General features: G+C 34.4%; 2 protein-coding genes across 3 annotated transcripts in view; both read right to left on the reverse strand.

The window, feature by feature from the left end:
- Nucleotides 1-19,370, reverse strand: part of LOC127565590 (uncharacterized) — a 94,973-nt gene extending 75,603 nt beyond the window's left edge. The window contains exon 1 of the mRNA XM_052004847.1: nt 19,272-19,370. Within this exon, the coding sequence (XP_051860807.1) occupies nt 19,272-19,349 (78 nt within the window). The 5' untranslated portion in view covers nt 19,350-19,370. The remainder of the gene's footprint in view (nt 1-19,271) is intronic.
- On the reverse strand, nt 106-6,459 carry LOC117568592 (alpha-tocopherol transfer protein-like). Of its 2 annotated transcripts, none has more exons than XM_034249340.2 (3): nt 6,089-6,459; nt 501-873; nt 106-436 (listed from the first exon to the last, which is right to left on the reverse strand). In XM_034249340.2, the coding sequence occupies exons 1-3, from the start codon at nt 6,388-6,390 to the stop codon at nt 176-178; spliced, it is 936 nt and encodes a 311-aa protein (XP_034105231.1). In that variant the 5' UTR covers nt 6,391-6,459; the 3' UTR covers nt 106-175. The 2 variants fall into 2 exon arrangements, with proteins under 2 accessions (XP_034105231.1, XP_051860823.1); XM_052004863.1 differs by lacking the exon at nt 6,089-6,459 and adding an exon at nt 5,376-5,471.
- Nucleotides 19,371-19,621: the final 251 nt, after the last annotated feature.

Here is a 19,621-nt window from a genome sequence, read left to right on the forward strand (position 1 = left end):
AGAAAATTTTGGAAAACTGCTTGAAGACGTATTGTTTCTTGGTAATCTGAAGGCAATGTATTAGTTGATGTAAGATTACAAAGTGGATAAATCAATGTAGGTGGAGAAATAATAATATATTTATTAGTGTTCATTACAAAGTATTTATAATCTCATTTGACATAAAGCGTCTACATCAATCGAAATTCAATTTGCGAAACGATCCATCGACACCAAAGATGCTATCGTAATCGTTGCATCGACCTCCGGGTCGCAACTTTTCATCCATCCCATAGTTAGACTCCTCCCTTAGGTACTCCTGGCATTCCACAAAAGTGCTCCACGCGGACTCCTTCAGCTCCTCAATGGTGCCCTGCTCCCCACCCAAATGTGTGGGCAAATACCGTTGGGGAATATGCTCATACAGCGACTCCAGATTGCTGCCATGCACCGACAACTGCAAGAGACGAAACAGAAGGGAAATAGTGAAAGAATTCTTGGAATGAGACGACGGAAATTACGCGCTCCTGTTGTTTGGCTGACATCGCCGATCGCAGCAAGTTGAAGCTCATCTCAAAGGCAGGATTTGTGTGGATCATGTGAGTGCCTTTGTCCCGCACTGGCATCGCATCCTCGGCGAATCTAGCCATCTTCTTAATCACGCTTGGCGTCATCTGCAACAGATGCGATGCCGTATAATCGCTAAAATCCAACAACACAACATAGCCATGGATAACAGCATGATCATCGAACTGTATGCTGAGGGCATTTAATGCATTTGATATGGCCATTATCTCCTCAAAGGTGTATTTATCAGCCGGATAGCAGCCTGGACGCACATAGATCACTCGGGGTCCATCATCGTGCAAGGGAATTGGCAAACGAAGTCCCACGCTAGATAATTCAATGAATGCAGTTACGTGTGTTAATAAACAGCTTTGTGAGCTTCTAACTAATGTACGATCAAGTAAAGCTAGTGGCTATTGCTTCAGCTGAAGCTGTTGTTAGATATCAAATAAGGCAATATTCGAATGCAAGATAAAGTTAACGTGTGTTGTGATTTGTCTGAAGAAATGGAAATACATTAAATGATTAGGTAAAGCAAAAAAGGTTGTCATGAGTTGAGCAGAAGCAGTTAATTGTTATCACGTTATTAGAAAAAACAGTCTTTATTTCTAAAATGGCAAACTTTTCATAGTCTCTTTATATCGATAATCTAACATAATTAGATTGAGCATTTTAAAAACATCACATTCGTGTATAACCAAATGCTGTATTTTATATTTTGTGTACGAGCTTCAGCTGCGTAATTCAGAACAACAAACTTAATATATATAATATATACATATAGTTGTGACGTGCGTAATGCTTAAGATTTATTCAATGGGTACAAATTTCTATATTATTTATAATGCGTGATCATAATATAAACAGATTTCGGAGAGAGGTTTTGCGCAAAAAGTAAGAGAGTCAACACTCAATCTGAAGATGAAGAATCAAAAACACGGCGCTCAACTCAACTCATGAAGATTCTATTATGAATAAATAATATAAATATATATAAAACTACATACAGTTAAGACTCTCATCTTGGGAAACTCAAGTTTACTAGAAAATAGTGTCGGTTTGAGAGAATAAAAATAAAAAAAAATCAAGTTAAGGTTTGCATAACTAAACTGCCAAATGTTAGAAAAAAAAAGGTTTCAGCTAAGGGAGTTTCCACTGTACTTTAAACCTTCAAAAATACTTCTATATGCCAGCCAAAGTCAGTTTTGTATGTCATAGGTTATCTTACGCGTCTTTAAAAATAGACATCTTCAATTTTCAATGTCAACATGCAATGTTCTCTATTGTGATTAGCTCATAAAAGAGAATTTGCGGTCGCTCATTTATGTACAAATGACAAAATTTTAAACATATTAAATTTAAATTAATTGAGAATTATGAGAACTGTAAGACCGAATTAGCTACTAAATCCACCAAGTTAGAAATATTAGAAGTTCAATTGGAGGAATTAAATTTTAGTCTTCTTAAAAAGAATCAAGAAATTGCAAAACTTATTATAAACAACAAAAATACATCAGAATTACAATTAGAGAATTATATTGAAATAGAAAATCATGGTAAATGTCAACGCAGATTAGCAGATGAATCTAAAAATTTGGAAATTTGTGGGGTTCAATTAAAGAAACTCAAGTTTAGTCTGCTAGAAAAGGATCAAATTATTTCGACACTTCAGAATGGCAGAGAATATCGGAAAACAATTCAGAAGAATAATAATAAAGATAAAGATCATTTAAGACCTCAACTTTTAAATAGAACACTGGAAATTTTTAGTTCACCTAATTGCATTCCGTTTAGAGGCTCTTCTGGGCTGTTTAAAATAGGATTACCTGGTTCAGAGGCTTTCGATGTTTTATGTGATAATCACATCGCTGGGCCTGGATGGCTAGTTATACAACAGCGGATTGGAGGATCCCAGGATTTTAATGTAAATTGGACTACGTATCGCAATGGATTCGGTTCATTTAATAGTGATTTTTTCCTGGGTTTGGAAAAAATACATCTTCTGACGAGTTTGCGGACTCACGAACTGTATGTGAATTTGGTTGATGAATATGACAGTAACAAATTTGTTTGGTACGACGATTTTAAAATATCTGATGAAGAAAATGGTTACGCACTAAGCTTGGGTAAAACTAAATTGAATTCATCTGATGACTTTCTAAAATATCATCGAAACATGAAATTCTCAACCCATCAAATTCCAGCTAGCATATATTGCTCTCTACATAGTTGCTCAAGTGTCTTGTTTCCATCTGTTACTCTCGTATATTATGAAGTAGACTATAAAATACATATATTCGTTAGTCTATAGTCTAGAATATAAACAAATATTTCGAAATAAATCAAACAGCAACGATTTAGTCGAAAATGGTCGGTTGCAAGATACTTACTTGCTTTGGTATTTGAATATTATTTGGTTTATTAAAAGCAAAATTGAAATTGGAAGATGGTTATAATACTGTTCATGATTGTTAAAAATCATCATGATCTTTGCAAACAAATTAGAACACCAAAATATACATAATATAGTGCACTGAAAATATACCATAAAGAACAAAATATACTAGCTTTTACGATTAGTACCCTATAGCTGCAATGTACTCAATTGACACACCATCTTTATGTGGAAAGACATTGTGCCTCTTTTGGCGATCATACCCGACTATAAAGTAATAATTTCTAAATAAACACCGCTCAAGGTTAAACTTATTGTAATCTTTGCTGCAATTCAAACTTTATATAATGGTATATACGGTGAAAATTCTCTCGCTATTTGCACTTTACGGAATTTTCGATTCATATTATATTATAAACAAAATACATGGTTCAGCTCAGCTTTTAATGTTTTCTCCTTGAATTTGATCAATAACATCACTCTGACCATTTTCTCAAGGCCACTCGGTGCCTTAGAAACAAACAGTGGCGTCAGAATTGTGGTGATAAACAGCTGAGAATCGAAAGCGACTTAGCATTGATATTTGCAGACGGAAATTGTACTCTTTAGCTGTCGGTAAGCTGTAGAGATTGCTAAAATTATGTTGAAGAAGAGAGTCTTCATATTCCTAGCTAGCATATACATATGTATTACTGTCTGCCTAGTTTCCATGTGACATATAAAAATTGCACAAGCATCGCTTTATTCTCATCTATTACTCTCTCCTATTATTTAGTAGATAATAATATATAATCGTGTACTATACGTTAGCTGTTTATAATAGCTTTAAAGTCTAGAATATAAATAATTCGAAATATATAAAAAAAAAACAACGATCTGGTCGAGAATAATCGATTGCAAGATACCCAGTTCCTAAGGTATTTGTAAGTTGTAAGTACAAATATTATATCACACATAAAAAATTAATGAAGCCATAGTCTGGTTTGCTCGACTGTGAGTTACCCTCTAAACATTTTCAATAAAAGCAAAACAGAGCAAATACGTTATTATCGGTCAAATTAGTACACTCGAAATTAAAAAATATATAAAAATATTCATATGTGGTATAACGGCATGCTACTGTACTGAATATATAACAAAAGGAACGAAATACACCAGATTTTTCAATTAATACCCGAAAGCTGCAATTGCTCAATTGACATACCATCTTTATCTGGAAAGGCATTGTGCATCTTTTAGCGATCATACCCGACTATAATATTACATTTCTAAATAGACAGCGCTCAATGTCAAACTTGTTCTAATCTTTGCTGTATTTCGGACTTCATGACACGCATTTTATTCTATTATCAATATATAGTATGATCAATGTATACAATGGTAAATACAGTGAAACCTCTCTTGGTAAAACACAAACAAAAAGTAAACCAAAATTCATATTTTAATTTTTGACTAACTTAACTGTTAGTATTCGTACGATAAGGTGTTCGTTAAAGGGAGTTTTAATTGTACTGTATATAGTCAAAAATAAGTATTAGACAATAAATTCAGTAGCTTTAATGACACAATTCTTTATATGCATATTCATTTTCGATTTAATTCTGTCTCATTTAGTTACGTTTTATACTGGATGCGGTGCGGTTGCCAAAATCAAAATGACACGAATTATAATAAATCTAATTGTGATACTCTTATCAAAACAATTCTTTGCTGCTGCAGCTTTTGGTGACGAGGTGAGACACAACATTAAATGTGTAATGTGTAAAGTGAGTGCTAAAAGTAAATATTCTTTATATTCGCCAGACATGTGAACTGAACCGAGAAATGGAACAACAGTGTCGCAGTTATACTTACTCCGTTGTTAAGCCTATGCTAGACTACTTGCGCCAAGTGAGCGAAGATTTAATGGAAAGTGAATCGAAGGATAAAATCATTAAGGAGTTGAGAGAAAAGTTAGTTCAGCAGGAAATGAATGAGGCATTGATAAAAGAACTACGATCTGAAATCGATTTTCAAAAGAGATTAGATAGTTTATCTACAAATTCAAAATTAATTGAGAACTATGCAAATTGCAAGGACGAATTAACGAGTAAATCCATTAAATTGGAAATATTAGATGCTCAGCTGATCAATTTAAATTCTAAAGAAATTACAAAGATTGATATCAGCAAGCGTGATAAGTCAGAAATTGAAGATCTTAAAGTAACAATAGTAGATAAATCTAAGAAACTGGAAGTTTGTGAGGTTCAATTAATGAAGCTAAACGCTAGTCTTATTGAAAAGGATAAAAGTATTTCGATATACAATGCTACGATCGATAAGTTAGAAGCTCAACAAGAAATTGAGTTACTATTTATGAAGAGTGAGTTACTACGCAAAGAAAATGATCAGCAAATGTGTCAAGCAGAAATTGACAAATTAAATAAAACATTACATAATAATATTCCATCGAGATGCTTTCCCTATGCGGAATATCCCGGGGTTCATAAAATCGAGGTTTCTGGAGTTGGTTTCATCAATGTTCTATGCAATAGTCAGATAGCTGGTCGCAGCGAGTTGGCGGGAATGAGAGTTTCGATAGGGATTGGGCCACCTATCGCGAAGGCTTCGGTTCCATGGATAGCGATTTTTTCCTTGGATTGGGGAAAATCCATCGTCTGACGAACTCGCACCGCCATGAGTTGTATCTGCACTTGGTTACAAAACGTGACAAGAAATACTACGCCCGTTACGACGATTTTAAAATATCTGATGAAGACACTGGATATGCTCTGAACTTGGGTGAATTTGAAGGAAACGTTTTCGATGTTTTCAGCTTCTATGAACATATGAAATTTTCAACATTCGATCGCGACAATGATTTGGCAACTTACAATTGTGCTTCTGTTCATAATTCTGGATGGTGGTTCAATGATTGTTCTTATTGGTAAATATTTCAAATAGAATTTCACACATGATTAATTCATTATTATTGCATTTCTTATACAGTAACTTAAATGATTTATGGGCCCGTCTAGGATGGACCTCATTGAAGCTTAAAGAAGTTAAGATGCTTATTCGGCCCAAGTTGTAGGGGAAACATTCAATTAAAGATCATTTCAAAATTGCAATTTGTGAATATTATTTATTTGTTTATCTGTCACTTACCCCAATTTTAGTATATCGTGGATACGTTTGTTGTCCACATCACGTATAGTATAAAACTCTGGAAATTGCGTGCGCAACGTATAGTATTTATCTAGCTTGGATTTGGCTTTTTCCAGGCTGAATTTGCAGCCGCGTAGAAAAGAAACCAGGAATTGATCATCACTGCGCGATCGAATATGTGCCTGTTGCTTTAGCCAAGTGCGTAGAGCCAAAATATCAGCATCGAGACGATCGGGATCCTCATTCAACTCCTCGATGGCTGTGCGCTGTAAACAGGCCGATAGAGGGCGTATTTCGGGCATCTTGTAGGCGTTGTTGTTGTCTGGAAGAGGCAACTTTGTTGTTTGCTTTCAGCGATCGCACTAAATTTAACATGTTTATTAGCAACTCGATAATCCACTCAGCTGCTTGTCGATTCAGTAATCGAAACCGATAAGATAAGCCTGATTAAAAGATAATTATAATTAAACAGAGATTATTCGCGCTTTTCATGATAAGATTGCCGAATTTTGCTAATCCATCAAAATCCTACAAAGTTTTATACCTCAAAAAATAAAGCGTGTGCTTATTATACAATTTTCTATATAATAAATTTTATTTTTCTTGTGTTTGGTACAGGGAATTTTTATTTCAATTTGGCACTTTCAAATTTTAAAATTTACAGGGTATTTTTCAGTCGACCTCACACCTTTAGCCATCTGTGCATCAATGATCAACACGAACTTTGATGTTTTGTTATCTTTATGCTCTTGTTTGTTGTTTCGCCATGGTAATTGTAGTTGTTGCTTTTGCGAGTTATCTGCGAATGTGTGGCGCACAGAGAGAGAGAGAGAGAGAGCGAGATGGCGACACAGAGACAGAGCGACACTCACTTAAAAGCTCACATACACATCCACACCCACGCATACACATAAGCACGCGCACATGAAACATCATACATATGTACATATGTGTGTATGTATGTACATACATGCATAAGTAGAAATACAATTGGATTGTGCTGTGGCAGACATATTGGCACCAAGCAGGCGACAAAAAGCAAAGTGCAAAAACAAATGCGCGTGTGTGTGAACATACATACATACGTACATACATATGTGTGTATGGACATGCATAACAAAAGGCAAAGCTTCTAAAGATGCTCCACTCTCTGCCTCTGGCGTCCCTCGCTCTCACTCTCTCTCTCGCTCTCTCTCTCTCTCTCTCTCTCTTGCCCATTCGTCTACCACGTATGCTGTCAGTTTCATTTCGTCTTTGGCTGCCTCCCTTGCCTCCCCTGCGACCCCTGTCGCCCCACGTCGCAGACTATCAATTTTAATGCATGTCGCCTTTCGTGCCAAAATAAAAAAATAAAAAATACGACAAAATAAACAAACAAACAAAAAGCATATGACAAGAGTCGTCGCTGCCACGTTGCAGCTGCAGCTGCAGTCGACGTTTAAGTAGCGATGCTGTCTTTTGACGATATTGACAACCTACACAAATACATACACGACATATATGTACACATCAGTGCATACATATCTATTGCCTCTTCAGCTGTTATTCGCATTGACCTTCAACACATTTTTATTGATACAAACATGTGAACTCATACTGTACATACATACATACATATGCATTTGTGCACACATCCTCATATGTATATTTGCATGTCAACATTTGACATTAACTAAGGGTGACTACGTCAAGTAGTTCAGCGGGTTATCTGTTGTTAAAAGATCGCTAAATAAGTAAATAATAATTTTTTTTTTTTATTTAACAAGTTTTACTATACTTTCCGTAACATTCAATAAAAAAAAATATCTTTAATTAGAGATTTAAGTTCAGTTGTTGTTTGATAGGGTATAACATCTAGTATAAACATTCATATGCGAAGCATCTGAAAGACATTCTGATTTTTTGATGCCTCTTCTGACATTTTGCAGCTTGAATGGAAAAGTTTCTGAAAAGAAATACGAAAATAAGAAGAAGAAAAAAACGGAATGTAAAAAATGATAAATACGAGGCAAAGTCAGCAGGCAGAACATGTTCAAGTGACACCCGAAAGTGCTCGAATACATCAGAACCACAAATACCCAAAGCACATTTTGAATTTCTACATATCATACTCGCACTCGTAAGTATGTACAAATGTCTATTCTATACTCCTCACAATTTAGTTTTTGCTCTCTCTCTATTCCTCTCTCTCTTTCTGCTACAATCGGAAATGTGTGATTCTTTCTCTACTATTTTCATACCCTTACTTTCTGGATGAAATGCGGGGTATGCTAATAGTGATGAAAAGCTCTTTATATTCATAATATGCTTGTGTTGAATTATTCTATAATATTATACAATATGTTGGTATGACTATTTGCCGAAAATGTTCTTCTGCGATTTAAAAGTTTTATTATTAGTAGCTAGTAAATAATTGCTGGGTAACTTCAAGTCTAGCACTCCCAACTGGAGTGTTGTTACTTGTTCTTTTTTGCTCTTACATTCAATTTGAAATGTGTTTTTGTAGATTCCTGTGTTTGCCCATTTGGCGCTGTAAACATGCCACCAACAAATTCGGTATTGTAAACAAATTTGGAACTCTGAAACTTGTACCGCAGTAGATACATATATACAAATGTATGTATATACATATATATATATATGTGTACTCTGAGTGTTCGACTATCCACAAAACTTATTACATATGCATATAGGCAAAGTGTTGAAAGTACTTGCCACACACTCTCTTCAATGCTCTGACCAAAGGGTCGTTGAGGAGCGGGGGAAAGCTGAAGGGGTGGGCAGCTAGTTGACAGCCACTCGATGGAGATAGACATCTCTATTTCAATGATGTCGTACTTGAATATTGATGGAAAACAGTCTTTGATTTGCAAGCATGTAAGGCAAATAATCACATATGCTTCAGCTATTTAAACCAATCAAATTGAAATTGATAGGAAGTTGAAGATTAAACGACGAATGGCAATCAATAAAATATTACTGATCAACTAATGGTCAGGAATAAAGAGTAGCAATATTTTTATACCCTACTTAAGTTCGATGTACTTGGCATTTGTTTTTTGTAATTGAACTTTAGCTTATCAGGTCATTCACCATTTGCCTTATCAGCTTAGTTTTACATCGGCTTAATGGGAACTATTGACACAGTTTAAATGAAGTAATTATAATCTACAAACTATAATCGAAATGTTGAAAATGAATCATTCTATTTAGTAAATTGTTTTCTCTGTAGTAAAAAGAATGAATGGAATAGCGAAACTTATGTTTATTTTATAGGAAAGTCATACATGTTTAATAAAGTAATTTATAATTTTATATCTTAGTTGAGAATACTTGAAACAAATCCATAAAATACTGAGTATAATAATGTATTTTGAATTCAGAATATCTTTGATAACCGAGACATAAATCTTGCTGAAAACTATTCGCATTATTTTTTTTAAGATTTTATCGATAATGGAAAATCAAGAAAAGATAAGCAAATTGAAAAGAGATTCGTAATTCAATCTTTTAGTAATTGGTTTTTCTATATGTGCTATGTCGGAAAACTACTTAGCATTACTTTAGTTTGTCAATGTCAAGGAAAATGAAATTTGGGGAATACCGTGCACTGAGTGTATTCTGTTAGCCTTGTCAAATGTGATTGTATTCAAACATTGACTACATCACTTGATGCTGTGGATTTAGCATTTGTTTTGGTCGCACCGCATCGCACATCATATTTAAATTTAAATCAACCTCTGAACAAGTTGTCTACACTCGTGTGCTTCATCTTCTGGCACGCGAGATCAACATTTTCGATGAGGTAAGAGATTATTTTGAACAGAAATATAGAAATACATACTTATATACTTATATATAATAATGCGACGATGACAAGTAATTTTTGTTTGTTTTGCCGGTGTATTTAAATTTTAAGAACTACACGTAAAGTAGCGAAAGTACAACAGATTATCATTATTTAGAGCGACGATTGCACAGTGCCTCGAAAGCTATTACGTACACTCAGCTGTCATTCATTATGCGGAGGAGGAGGGACAAAACTTCACACCATTATTCATAATGATTTTTAAATCTGCGTCTTTTGCTTCTCAGCATTTAATTTACAATCAGCGTTAGGTTTTTATTTTGTTTTACATCATTCAAACAATTCGCTTTGGAAAAGTCAAATTAGCCCCATTGTCGCCGGAAGTTTGAACAATTGTGAGTATTTTGAATAGCCGAAAACATTTGTGGTTACAACGCTTACAATGGCCAAACTTAAGTTTTGACTTTTAGTAGAGGTTAATGAAATATGAATACTACATTATATAAGTATGTATATAATTTTTGAATTTGTTTGACTAAATAATCATATTCTTACATAAATTAAATTCGAATTCTTTAAGCTGAGCTTTATTTCCATATGTGTGTATGTATGTATGCATGTATGTATGTATGTATGTATGTATGTATGTATGTATGTATGTATGTATGTATGTATGTATGTATGTATGTATGTATGTATGTATGTATGTATGTATGTATGTATGTATGTATGTATGTATGTATGTATGTATGTATGTATGTATGTATGTATGTATGTATGTATCTATGTATCTATGTACATCATGCTTTGTTTCAGTATATATTCTATTTCTACCCTTTGTGAACTAACGACTTTCAGTTCTAATAGTTATGTATATTTCGTAGTTTTATAGTCTATATATAGCATATAGAATATATAGTATATAGTATAATTAATACGCTTAATACAATCACTCCCTTTTAGGCGGAATGATTCAATAAGTACTTATATAAATAAAATATTTTAATCGTTCTTTCTGTAATAAGAGCCAACAGCAAACTATGGTAATAAAAATAAACACCTTATAGGGTATCTGATATTTCTAGCATTCACTTTTTATTCACATCTTGCCACAAAATGGTTTTCCTACAACTTTTTCGGTGGCAAAAGACATTGACAGAACGAAGCTGAAACGACTAAGGATATATTTTATATAATTTTATGGCTCGAAGTATAAAGTTTACAAACTGCGGAGTTTCAACACCCCGACAACCAAAACAATTCCCCTCTCCAAAATCTCCCCAACCCACTATGGGTCAAAAGCCCAAATATGCGGCATAAATGATTTTTTTTTTTTTTGAAATAGTGTTGTTTAATTATTTTTTTGGTATCTTGAATACTTAAATGATATAAAAAAATTTTGATAAAATTTTTTGGGAATACCCCTAATTTTTTGCGCGCTTTTAAAGTCAGCTGTTCAGTGTTGTTTTGTTTTAGACAAAAAACCCGCGAAAATTTTGACGACTTGCAGCTCGTAATTCAATTGAACCAAACATTAAAAGTTAAAAGTGTGTTAATGGAAAATAAAGATCAAGGTATGTAAATTAATAGTTACTAAACGTTTTTCTATATTTCTAAATGTTTGTGTTGTTTTGACTAATGTGTTGCAAATGTGTTGTTCTAGCTTATTCTAACAAAAGTACATGTGTTCTGTGAAGCTTTTCTTTTAAGTGCCTCAAAGTGCCTTAAAGGTAAAAATGTAATATTTTTAACAAATCTCTATAGAATCCATTTTTAGTAATGGTTTTTGCCCGTTTTTGCCCGTTTTTGAAATAACAATACATGTTGCAGGTGTTTATGAGTTCTCTCATGCAGCGCTGCTCAAAGTGTTTTTTTTAATAACTTCGACAATTTTAATCTGATCGCAACAAAATTTTCAGGAATCATAACTACTATGGTAATTATTGTATATACCAAAATTCGTAACTCTAGCTTTAAAATTAGGCTTGTTATTCGATTTTTTTGATTTGCGGGGGCGGAAGTGGGCGTGGCAAAAATTTGAAACAAACTTGATCTGCGTGCAAACATAACAAATGCTGTCGAAAAAAAATTATATCTCTATCTCTTATAGTCTCTGAGATCCAGTGTTTCATACGGTGGGTTATATGGGGGCGGAAGGAAGGCGTGGTCAAATTGACACAAAATTTTTTCCGAAATTCTATCTTTCTCTCCCAGATATTTGTGCAAATTTTCAGAATCTTAGGTCCATTTTTAGAGTTTATGCCGCAAATTTGGGATTTTGACCCATAGTGCAACCCAAAAACGGCGTCGTGTACACAAAAACAATACGAATAAAACTTGAACCATAAAATGCGAGAATTATTGAGTCTGTCGCAAATAGCAAAACTTTTGATTCTCTCTTGAAGAAAATCTCTTAATAATCCTTTCATCTACAAAATGTTCCAATTTCAGCAAAGAGCAATAAACTTCATTCAAATGTTGTTGTTTGTATTGTCAAGAGGGGGGAAATACTTATGGATGCTCGTATTACAATACTATATTTGTTTATAGTTTCTTCAATTCTCCAGAGTTATAAGAGAAGCTGTTCTCAAATATCTTTCTCGGTGTTATCATAGAAATATGCTGTTTATTAAAATTATGGAAATTTCAGGTAAAATCTCTTAAACTCGTTAAGATAAGACTAATATCATATAATATATAGTTTGATATTTTCTTTACATAATTCTGCTAAAACGAATTTCATTTAGTTTCAGCGTGGCATCAATTTAAATAATGATGCAAAACGCGTATAGCTAAAAGTCTTTAAGGTATGTTTGGTTAATTAAGACTTTTTTGACACACATAATTACTTAATGAGTGATGGAAAATCTGCTAATTGGCTTGCTGGCTGGCCAAGTGTGGGGAAACTTGACAGAAATGAAATAACCAGAGAAATAATGTAAAGAGCGTGCGGATCACTTGTCACTGATGAATAGAATTAATCTTCTCAACATTCAACCAATTTTATTTTCCTCTTTAGTTTTGTCATTTTTTTTTTTTTTTGTATTTTATTTTATTTGTCTGTGAGCATTTTGTTGTTTTTATTCACTAATCAGCGAAGCGTACAAAACACCAACTAGTTTCAGATCGGGGCGTGGGTTGTACACGTGCCTCGAGGCAAAATATATGTTGAATAAATAATGAAATGGAAAATAGTATATTGCGAAATGAAATCAATTGATTTTTGTATATATAATATATATTTTAATACATCTCGAAAAGAGAAGCATTTTGAAGTGGCATCAAAAAGTATTTTAGTACATTTTTAATTAGCTTGTTGGCTCTTTTAAGGATAAGCTCAAGTCCTTGGCTACATAAAAGCCGCAACGTATTTTTAATGATGCCGCAATTATAAGGCAGCGTCATTAAAACGCTGTAATAAAAGCAGCATGATGGCCAACTGATTGACGTCTAAATACCCGGCAAGAATTGATGTCAAAAATGCGCAGAAAATATCCAACGAATTAGTTGTGAGTTTATATGCCCAAGGAGAGAGAACAAAAATGTACAGGGTATAATTCGGAGTAACTCAATTTCGAGGTTTGAATGCGAATTGCGATTTGGGGTTATTAAAAACTTGACTATAAGCATCGTAAAATGCTCAAAATATAATCAAAATCTTTAATTACATAAATACAAGCAGTGAAGCGTAACAAAGAACTTGCGTTTAGAGGAGTGAAGCAACTTCCTGTGCTACATGAAAGTGATTCCTCGTCGCTTAAATAGCTGGGGATGGAACGAGGCGTCCCGGAGTGGGGTTGACTGATTTTTGTCTCCTCGACCTGGACGCGTAATTAAATTCCATTGGGGAAGCGCTTCTATGGAATGGAATGGTGTCTGAGTGTGCGTGATTGTAATGAGTGGGTGCCGCTGAGTGGTTGCTCGCCTTCTGCCTCTGCTCTTGCTTCTGTTGCCGCTGCCGCTGCCGCTGCCATTGCTCAACGCCCCACCAAAGTTATCAAGTACACAAATATTTGCTCTAATTAGTAAAATTGGACACGTTCTCTAGCTGCCACAAGCAACTACAGCTGGACTGTTGACTGATTGCCTAAAATCGTTTCTTGTCTTCGATATTTGGAAATGGATGGGAGGAGTCGGCTCATTAAATGCTGCTGGTCAATGGGTCGATTTGGCCCTTGAAGTTCGGTTCACGTTGTGTTGTGTTGGGCTGTCGAGTAAATGCCAGTTTCGTGTCCAAATTGTTTGCCTTGGCATTGTTTAAAGCGATTAACGCTTAATATCCTGCTGATTGGTAATTGTCTTTGCATGCAGATTAAGTAATTTACATAGGCTCCAAACGCTGGGTGTTTACAATTAAGTAAACCCCTTACTTACCCTTACTCCCTTTCTCCCTTACTCTTATATCTGCATAATGGCCGAAAGCCTAAGTAGCCGATGGCAACCCCAAAAAAGGCTTTCAATCGAAAGAAAGCGTGACAAGCAAATGTTTCCTCTTGACATTTTAGCTCGTTAACTGCACGCCAAGTGTCCTGCTCAACTCACATACACACACACACTTTGTATATAAAAGGACTAAACAACAATACAATGTACAAAAAGGACTATTCTCGGCATTGTATGAAAAGGAATTCTAATTATGTTTACTCGCTCAATACGAACGATAGTATTGACTATTTGTGCATAGTTTTCTTGTAGTCTAGTTTACCTTATATCGGAATTAAATTGAATTACAGTAGCATACAGGAAGAATTTCGATTGCCATGGCTTTTTGGTCTTTATGGTTCCTAAAAATTTGGTTGCGTTCAGATAAAAATTTTAGGAATTATTTAGGGAATACTTTTGGATGGGCATAAACGCCTATTTACTACGTAACTTAGTTGCTTTGACTGACAATCTGGTATATTTTGCACTCTATGGTATAATTTAAATGTAAATCAAAAATCAAAATGAGTAGCGGATATGTCACAGTCGAGCACGCTCGAGTGCAGCTTTTTTACTTGTTCATAGAAGAAGTGTAACCATCATCATTGTATCTAGGGTTATTTAATACAAATATAAATGATCTATTATCTAAGATCTGGCACAATATATATCGTAATATATGTTCGATTCTAACAATTTAAATGAATTTGTATACAATTAATAACCCTTGAAAGTTAAAAAATATGTAAAGTTTGTCAACTTTAACAACCTGTAAAAATAGTAAACCAAAAATACTTTTACCATACCATATTTTTGTATTCTTTCGTATATGTTAAGTTCTTTATTAGTTATCGTAGTTTATTTTGCAAATTTAATGACGTTCTTCTATTGTAGAATCTATTATGTACAGATTTGATAAAAACTAAAATCTGTTTTGTTATTCTCCTTAAATCTTTCTAGAATTTCTAGAATTTTTCTATTACTACTCAAAAGATTGCTCAAACAATTTATTTTCTACTTTATCAAGACGTTCTTTTGTTATTTCGCTTATTTTTTTATTCCTTTGCCAGTTAAATACAAGAGGTTTTTCTTACCTACATATAAACTGATTTAGCTACCTTCTTTAATAGCCACACAACTTCATTGTGTCTCCTGTTGGAAATCTATGTGATGCTGCTTAATAAGTTAACTGAAGTTAAGTAATAATTTGAAAAAGTTTTTGCGAGTGTAACTAATAAATTTACGGCAGCCCCCAAAATCCCTTTTGTATATGGTTCACTCAAAAAGGGATCGGAAACTGGTAGCGAGTGCAGCAGGAACTGTGCTGGACCGTTGTTAAATGTGCGAGGAGCCGTAAGCCAAGTTTTGAGCACAGTTCAAGAAATGAAGCCGAAAAACAACAAATCACAGCGACCGAGAGAGAGAGAGAAAGAGAAGGAGAGAGATGGAGTAAACGGGAATCCTGTGACCAAACAACGACCAACTGACCTAACCCGGATATCGATAGAGAAAGGGGACAAGGGCAGGACAGGGCAGAGAGAATGGGTTTGGATAGCCCAATAGGGAATGCCAAACGAAATATACTTCAATAATTCATTCGAATCATGATAAATGCCCGGATTTCACTCTGACATTCGCAAAATATACTGAGGTCAGCACACACACAGTAAGTGAAAGAGACAGAGAGAGAGAGAGAGAGAGAGAGAGAGCGAGAAGCCAACGGCAATCGCAATCCTTTCGCACAGATTGGGATTTTGCTTACGTGTTGACTTGGCCAACAAACTGTACGTGAAACTGTATGTGTGTGTGTGTGTGTGGCATGGGTAGCTGCTGCTGCTGCTGCTGGGCTTAATGTTGCATGTATGATATACTTACTATGGCCAGTTGGCATTTCCCAGTGCTGATTCAGCGACTCCAAACTTTGACTCGGACTCTGGTCAAGACCTCTCTGATCTCGCTGAATGAAGGCATTTAAATGCTGTATATATACATATATTTAATCAGGAAATGGATGCCCCGTTTCTTCTTATAGTTATTGTCAGTTTCTTAAAACATATCCACTACCGTGATTGAATGCCAAGACGAGGCGGCTTAATAAAATTTTGTGGTTTGTTCTTGCCCATCGCTTTGATGCCGATGATGAGCTCAACTTTGTGCACTCGGAAAAAATGCTTTGAACTTTATTTGTTGCCTGTAATTGATAATATTATTAAAAGCTTTTTGCTGTTATTTCGTCTGGAAAAAAAGTGAAGGCGATGTGAAGAAGCATTTATTACTTCACTCACTCCACATTGTCTACTAATTATTGTATGTTTTTGTCGTAATTAGGAAACTTTTGCAGCCTGCACAGGATGTCCTTTTTCCCGCGAGTCCTCTTCCCAAATAATTGCCAGCCTCCAACAGGTTGAGTGTCAAGCAAAATAACAAGCAAAAAAAGCGAAAAAACAAAATTAAATGCGTCAGGTAAAGCGGAAAAGGGTATTCGCATGGAAGTTTACTTTGAGTAGAGTAATTAAGTTAAAGAGTATCTGTACCCGTTAGCCCTAGGATAGAAGGGTATTACAAAAGTATGTAACGGGCAGAAGGTGGCTTCTTCGATCCCATAAAGTATATGAATTTTTGATCAGGGTCAATAGCCAAGATGATAAAACCATGTCCATCTGTGTATAAGTCTGTCTGCCCGTATGAAACACTGGATCTTTGAGATTAAAAGAGATAGAGCTATACAGACTTGTTGTGTACTTGTACTTGTTGTGTTTGCACGCTGATTAAGTTTGTTTCAAATTGCCGCCTCACCCACTTTGGCTGGTAATCTGGTATATATTTTGCCCTTTTTTGTATATTTTGAATGTAGTACTATATTAATATACCAGTTATAGCCTATGGTATATTTGTCTATTTTGCGGTATATTAATTTGGTATATTTTAAAGTTAATACTGCACTATTTTGCTTTTACTGACAATGGGTATTGGGTATCTCACAGTCAAGCACTCTCGACTCTACCTTTATTACTTGCTTTATTATAACTTTGTGCCAACATGAAGAACTCAGACCAATTGCCAATTATCCGATCTGTTTGTCCACAGTACAAAAATATGAATTCTTGAGCATGCTAAAGATATAGAGAAATAACATACCTCTTACTTGGCACTTGGCGATCTGATACTTTTGCTGCTTAACATCAATATGTAAGCAGTGCATATGTATATATTTACTATAAAAGAAGCTTAAGAGCGTTGCTGAACTTCAGTTGTAATTTGGAATTCTTCATTTTCAATTCTCACCGTTTTTAGTTTTATGAATCGCCTGGATTTGGAGTCGTAAAGGCAACAATGCAACATTTAAATTTGAAGCGTACTATCGAATCCACTCAAAGCATTTTATTTACATATAGAAAACATTTATCAATCCAATTTTCAAATTAGTATTTTGTAATTATATGGGGCGTATAAGCATTACCATTTCCTTAATCGAAATGCAAAATACAAAGTCTATAACACTGTAAAAAATATAAAAATTTTATATATAAAATATATTTGTTTATTAAGTTTACATAAGACATTTTAAATATTTACCAATCACAATTGTTGTACCACCAGCCAAAACCGAAATCAGCAGCACAATTTAGAAAACTTTCATTGTCATTGTCGCGATTGTGTGTTGTGAATTTCGTGCCATTCTCGAAATAGTTTATTAAATCTGTATGTCCATACATTTCTCCCAACTTCAGCGCGTATCCATTATATTCATCAGATATTTTAAAATCGTCGCAATTTAACCAAAACTTTTGGTCGTCTGATAAGTCTACTTTCACAAAAATCTTGTGTCTTCGTAATTTCGTGAGTTGATGTATCTTCTCCAGTCCCAGGAAAAAATCGCTTTGCATGGAACCAAATCCTTCACGATAAGCGGCCCAATCCCTATTGAAACTCTAATTTCCATGAATAACTCGTTTTTGTATGACTAACCAACCTGAGTCTACCTGATCATTTTTACACAGAATATCGAGTGAACCAAAGCCCAAAACATTGATTTTGTGAATACCAGGATTTTCAGTAAATGCAAGGCAATCTGATGGAAGATTATTTAATTTATGAACTTCTGCTTGACATAACTGGTTATCTCTTTCTTTAATTAGTAACTCTGATTGACTCTCTTTTAATGCCACCTCATTTGAGTTCACCTTAATTGTCAAGTCTGAGATGTTTTCGTTATTTCTTAAAATAAATTCATCTTTTTCAATAAGACTGGAATTTAGTTTCCTCAACTGAACCTCACAAACTTTGATTTTGTTAGACTTATCTTCTTAATCCTTTTTACATTCTTCAAAATGGTTTGATTCTATTGGTAATCTATCATGCTGCACTTTAATCTGCGACTCCAATTTACTCAATTTCTCTATTTTAATTTGACATAAATTAAGATTGCTCTTTATTACTTGTATGTCGTTTTTCTCATCTTTTAATTGCAATTCTAAATTCTTATTGCTGATATTCATTCTAGTTATTTCGTTACTAATTACCATATGACTAGAATTCAATTGAATCAGTTCAACTTCCAATCTAGCCAACTTCTTGGATTTACTCGCTAATTCGTCCTTGCATTTATCATTGCTCTCAGTTAATAGACCATCTATTCTATTTTGTAGATCGATTTGAGATCGCAATTCTTTTATCAGTTTCACATTATTTTCCTGCGATTCTTTTATACATTTTATGATATTCTCCTGCTGAACTAGCTTTTCTCTCAAGTCCTTTATGATTCTATCCTTCGATTCACTTTTCATTAAATCTTCGCTCACTTGACGCAAGTAATCTAGCATAGGCTTAATAACGGAGTAAGTATAACTGCGGCACTGTTGTTCCAATTCGCGGTTCAGTTCACAAGTCTGGAAAAGATAAAGAATATAGAAAATTTGGCACTCACTTTACACATTAAATGTTTTCTTTCACCTCGTCACCAAAAGCTGCAGCAGCAGAGAAATGTTGTGCTAAGAGTATCACAATTAGATTTATTATAATTCGCTTCATTTTGATTTTGGCAACCGAACGACATCCAGCATAAAACGCAACTAAATGAGACCGAATTAAATTTAAATTTAATATGTTGAAATTCAATCTGAGTGCAAATGAGCGATTGAAAATTTTCATTTTATTAGCTAATCACAAAAACACAACAAAAAAAACTGAAAATGGAGCATGTCTATTTTTAAAGTCGGGTGTGATAACCTCTAACATCCAAAACTGATGTTGGTGGGCTAAGAAAGGCATTTTTGACTGCTTAAAGTACAGTGCACATTTTA

Source organism: Drosophila albomicans, chromosome 3 (assembly GCF_009650485.2).
Source record: "Drosophila albomicans strain 15112-1751.03 chromosome 3, ASM965048v2, whole genome shotgun sequence".
NCBI lineage: Eukaryota > Metazoa > Arthropoda > Insecta > Diptera > Drosophilidae > Drosophila > Drosophila albomicans.

What these genes read in the sequence shown, in the direction of transcription:
- LOC117568592 (XM_034249340.2), bottom strand. Translation starts at nt 6,390, where the DNA reads ATGCCCGAAATACGCCCTCTATCGGCCTGTTTACAGCGCACAGCCATC. An exon ending in CACGATATACTAAAATTGGG is followed by an intron (nt 874 to 6,088) that starts GTAAGTGACAGA and finishes TGAATTATCTAG; the next exon opens with CGTGGGACTTCGTTTGCCAA. An exon ending in CAGCCAAACAACAGGAGCGC is followed by an intron (nt 437 to 500) that starts GTAATTTCCGTC and finishes CGTCTCTTGCAG; the next exon opens with TTGTCGGTGCATGGCAGCAA.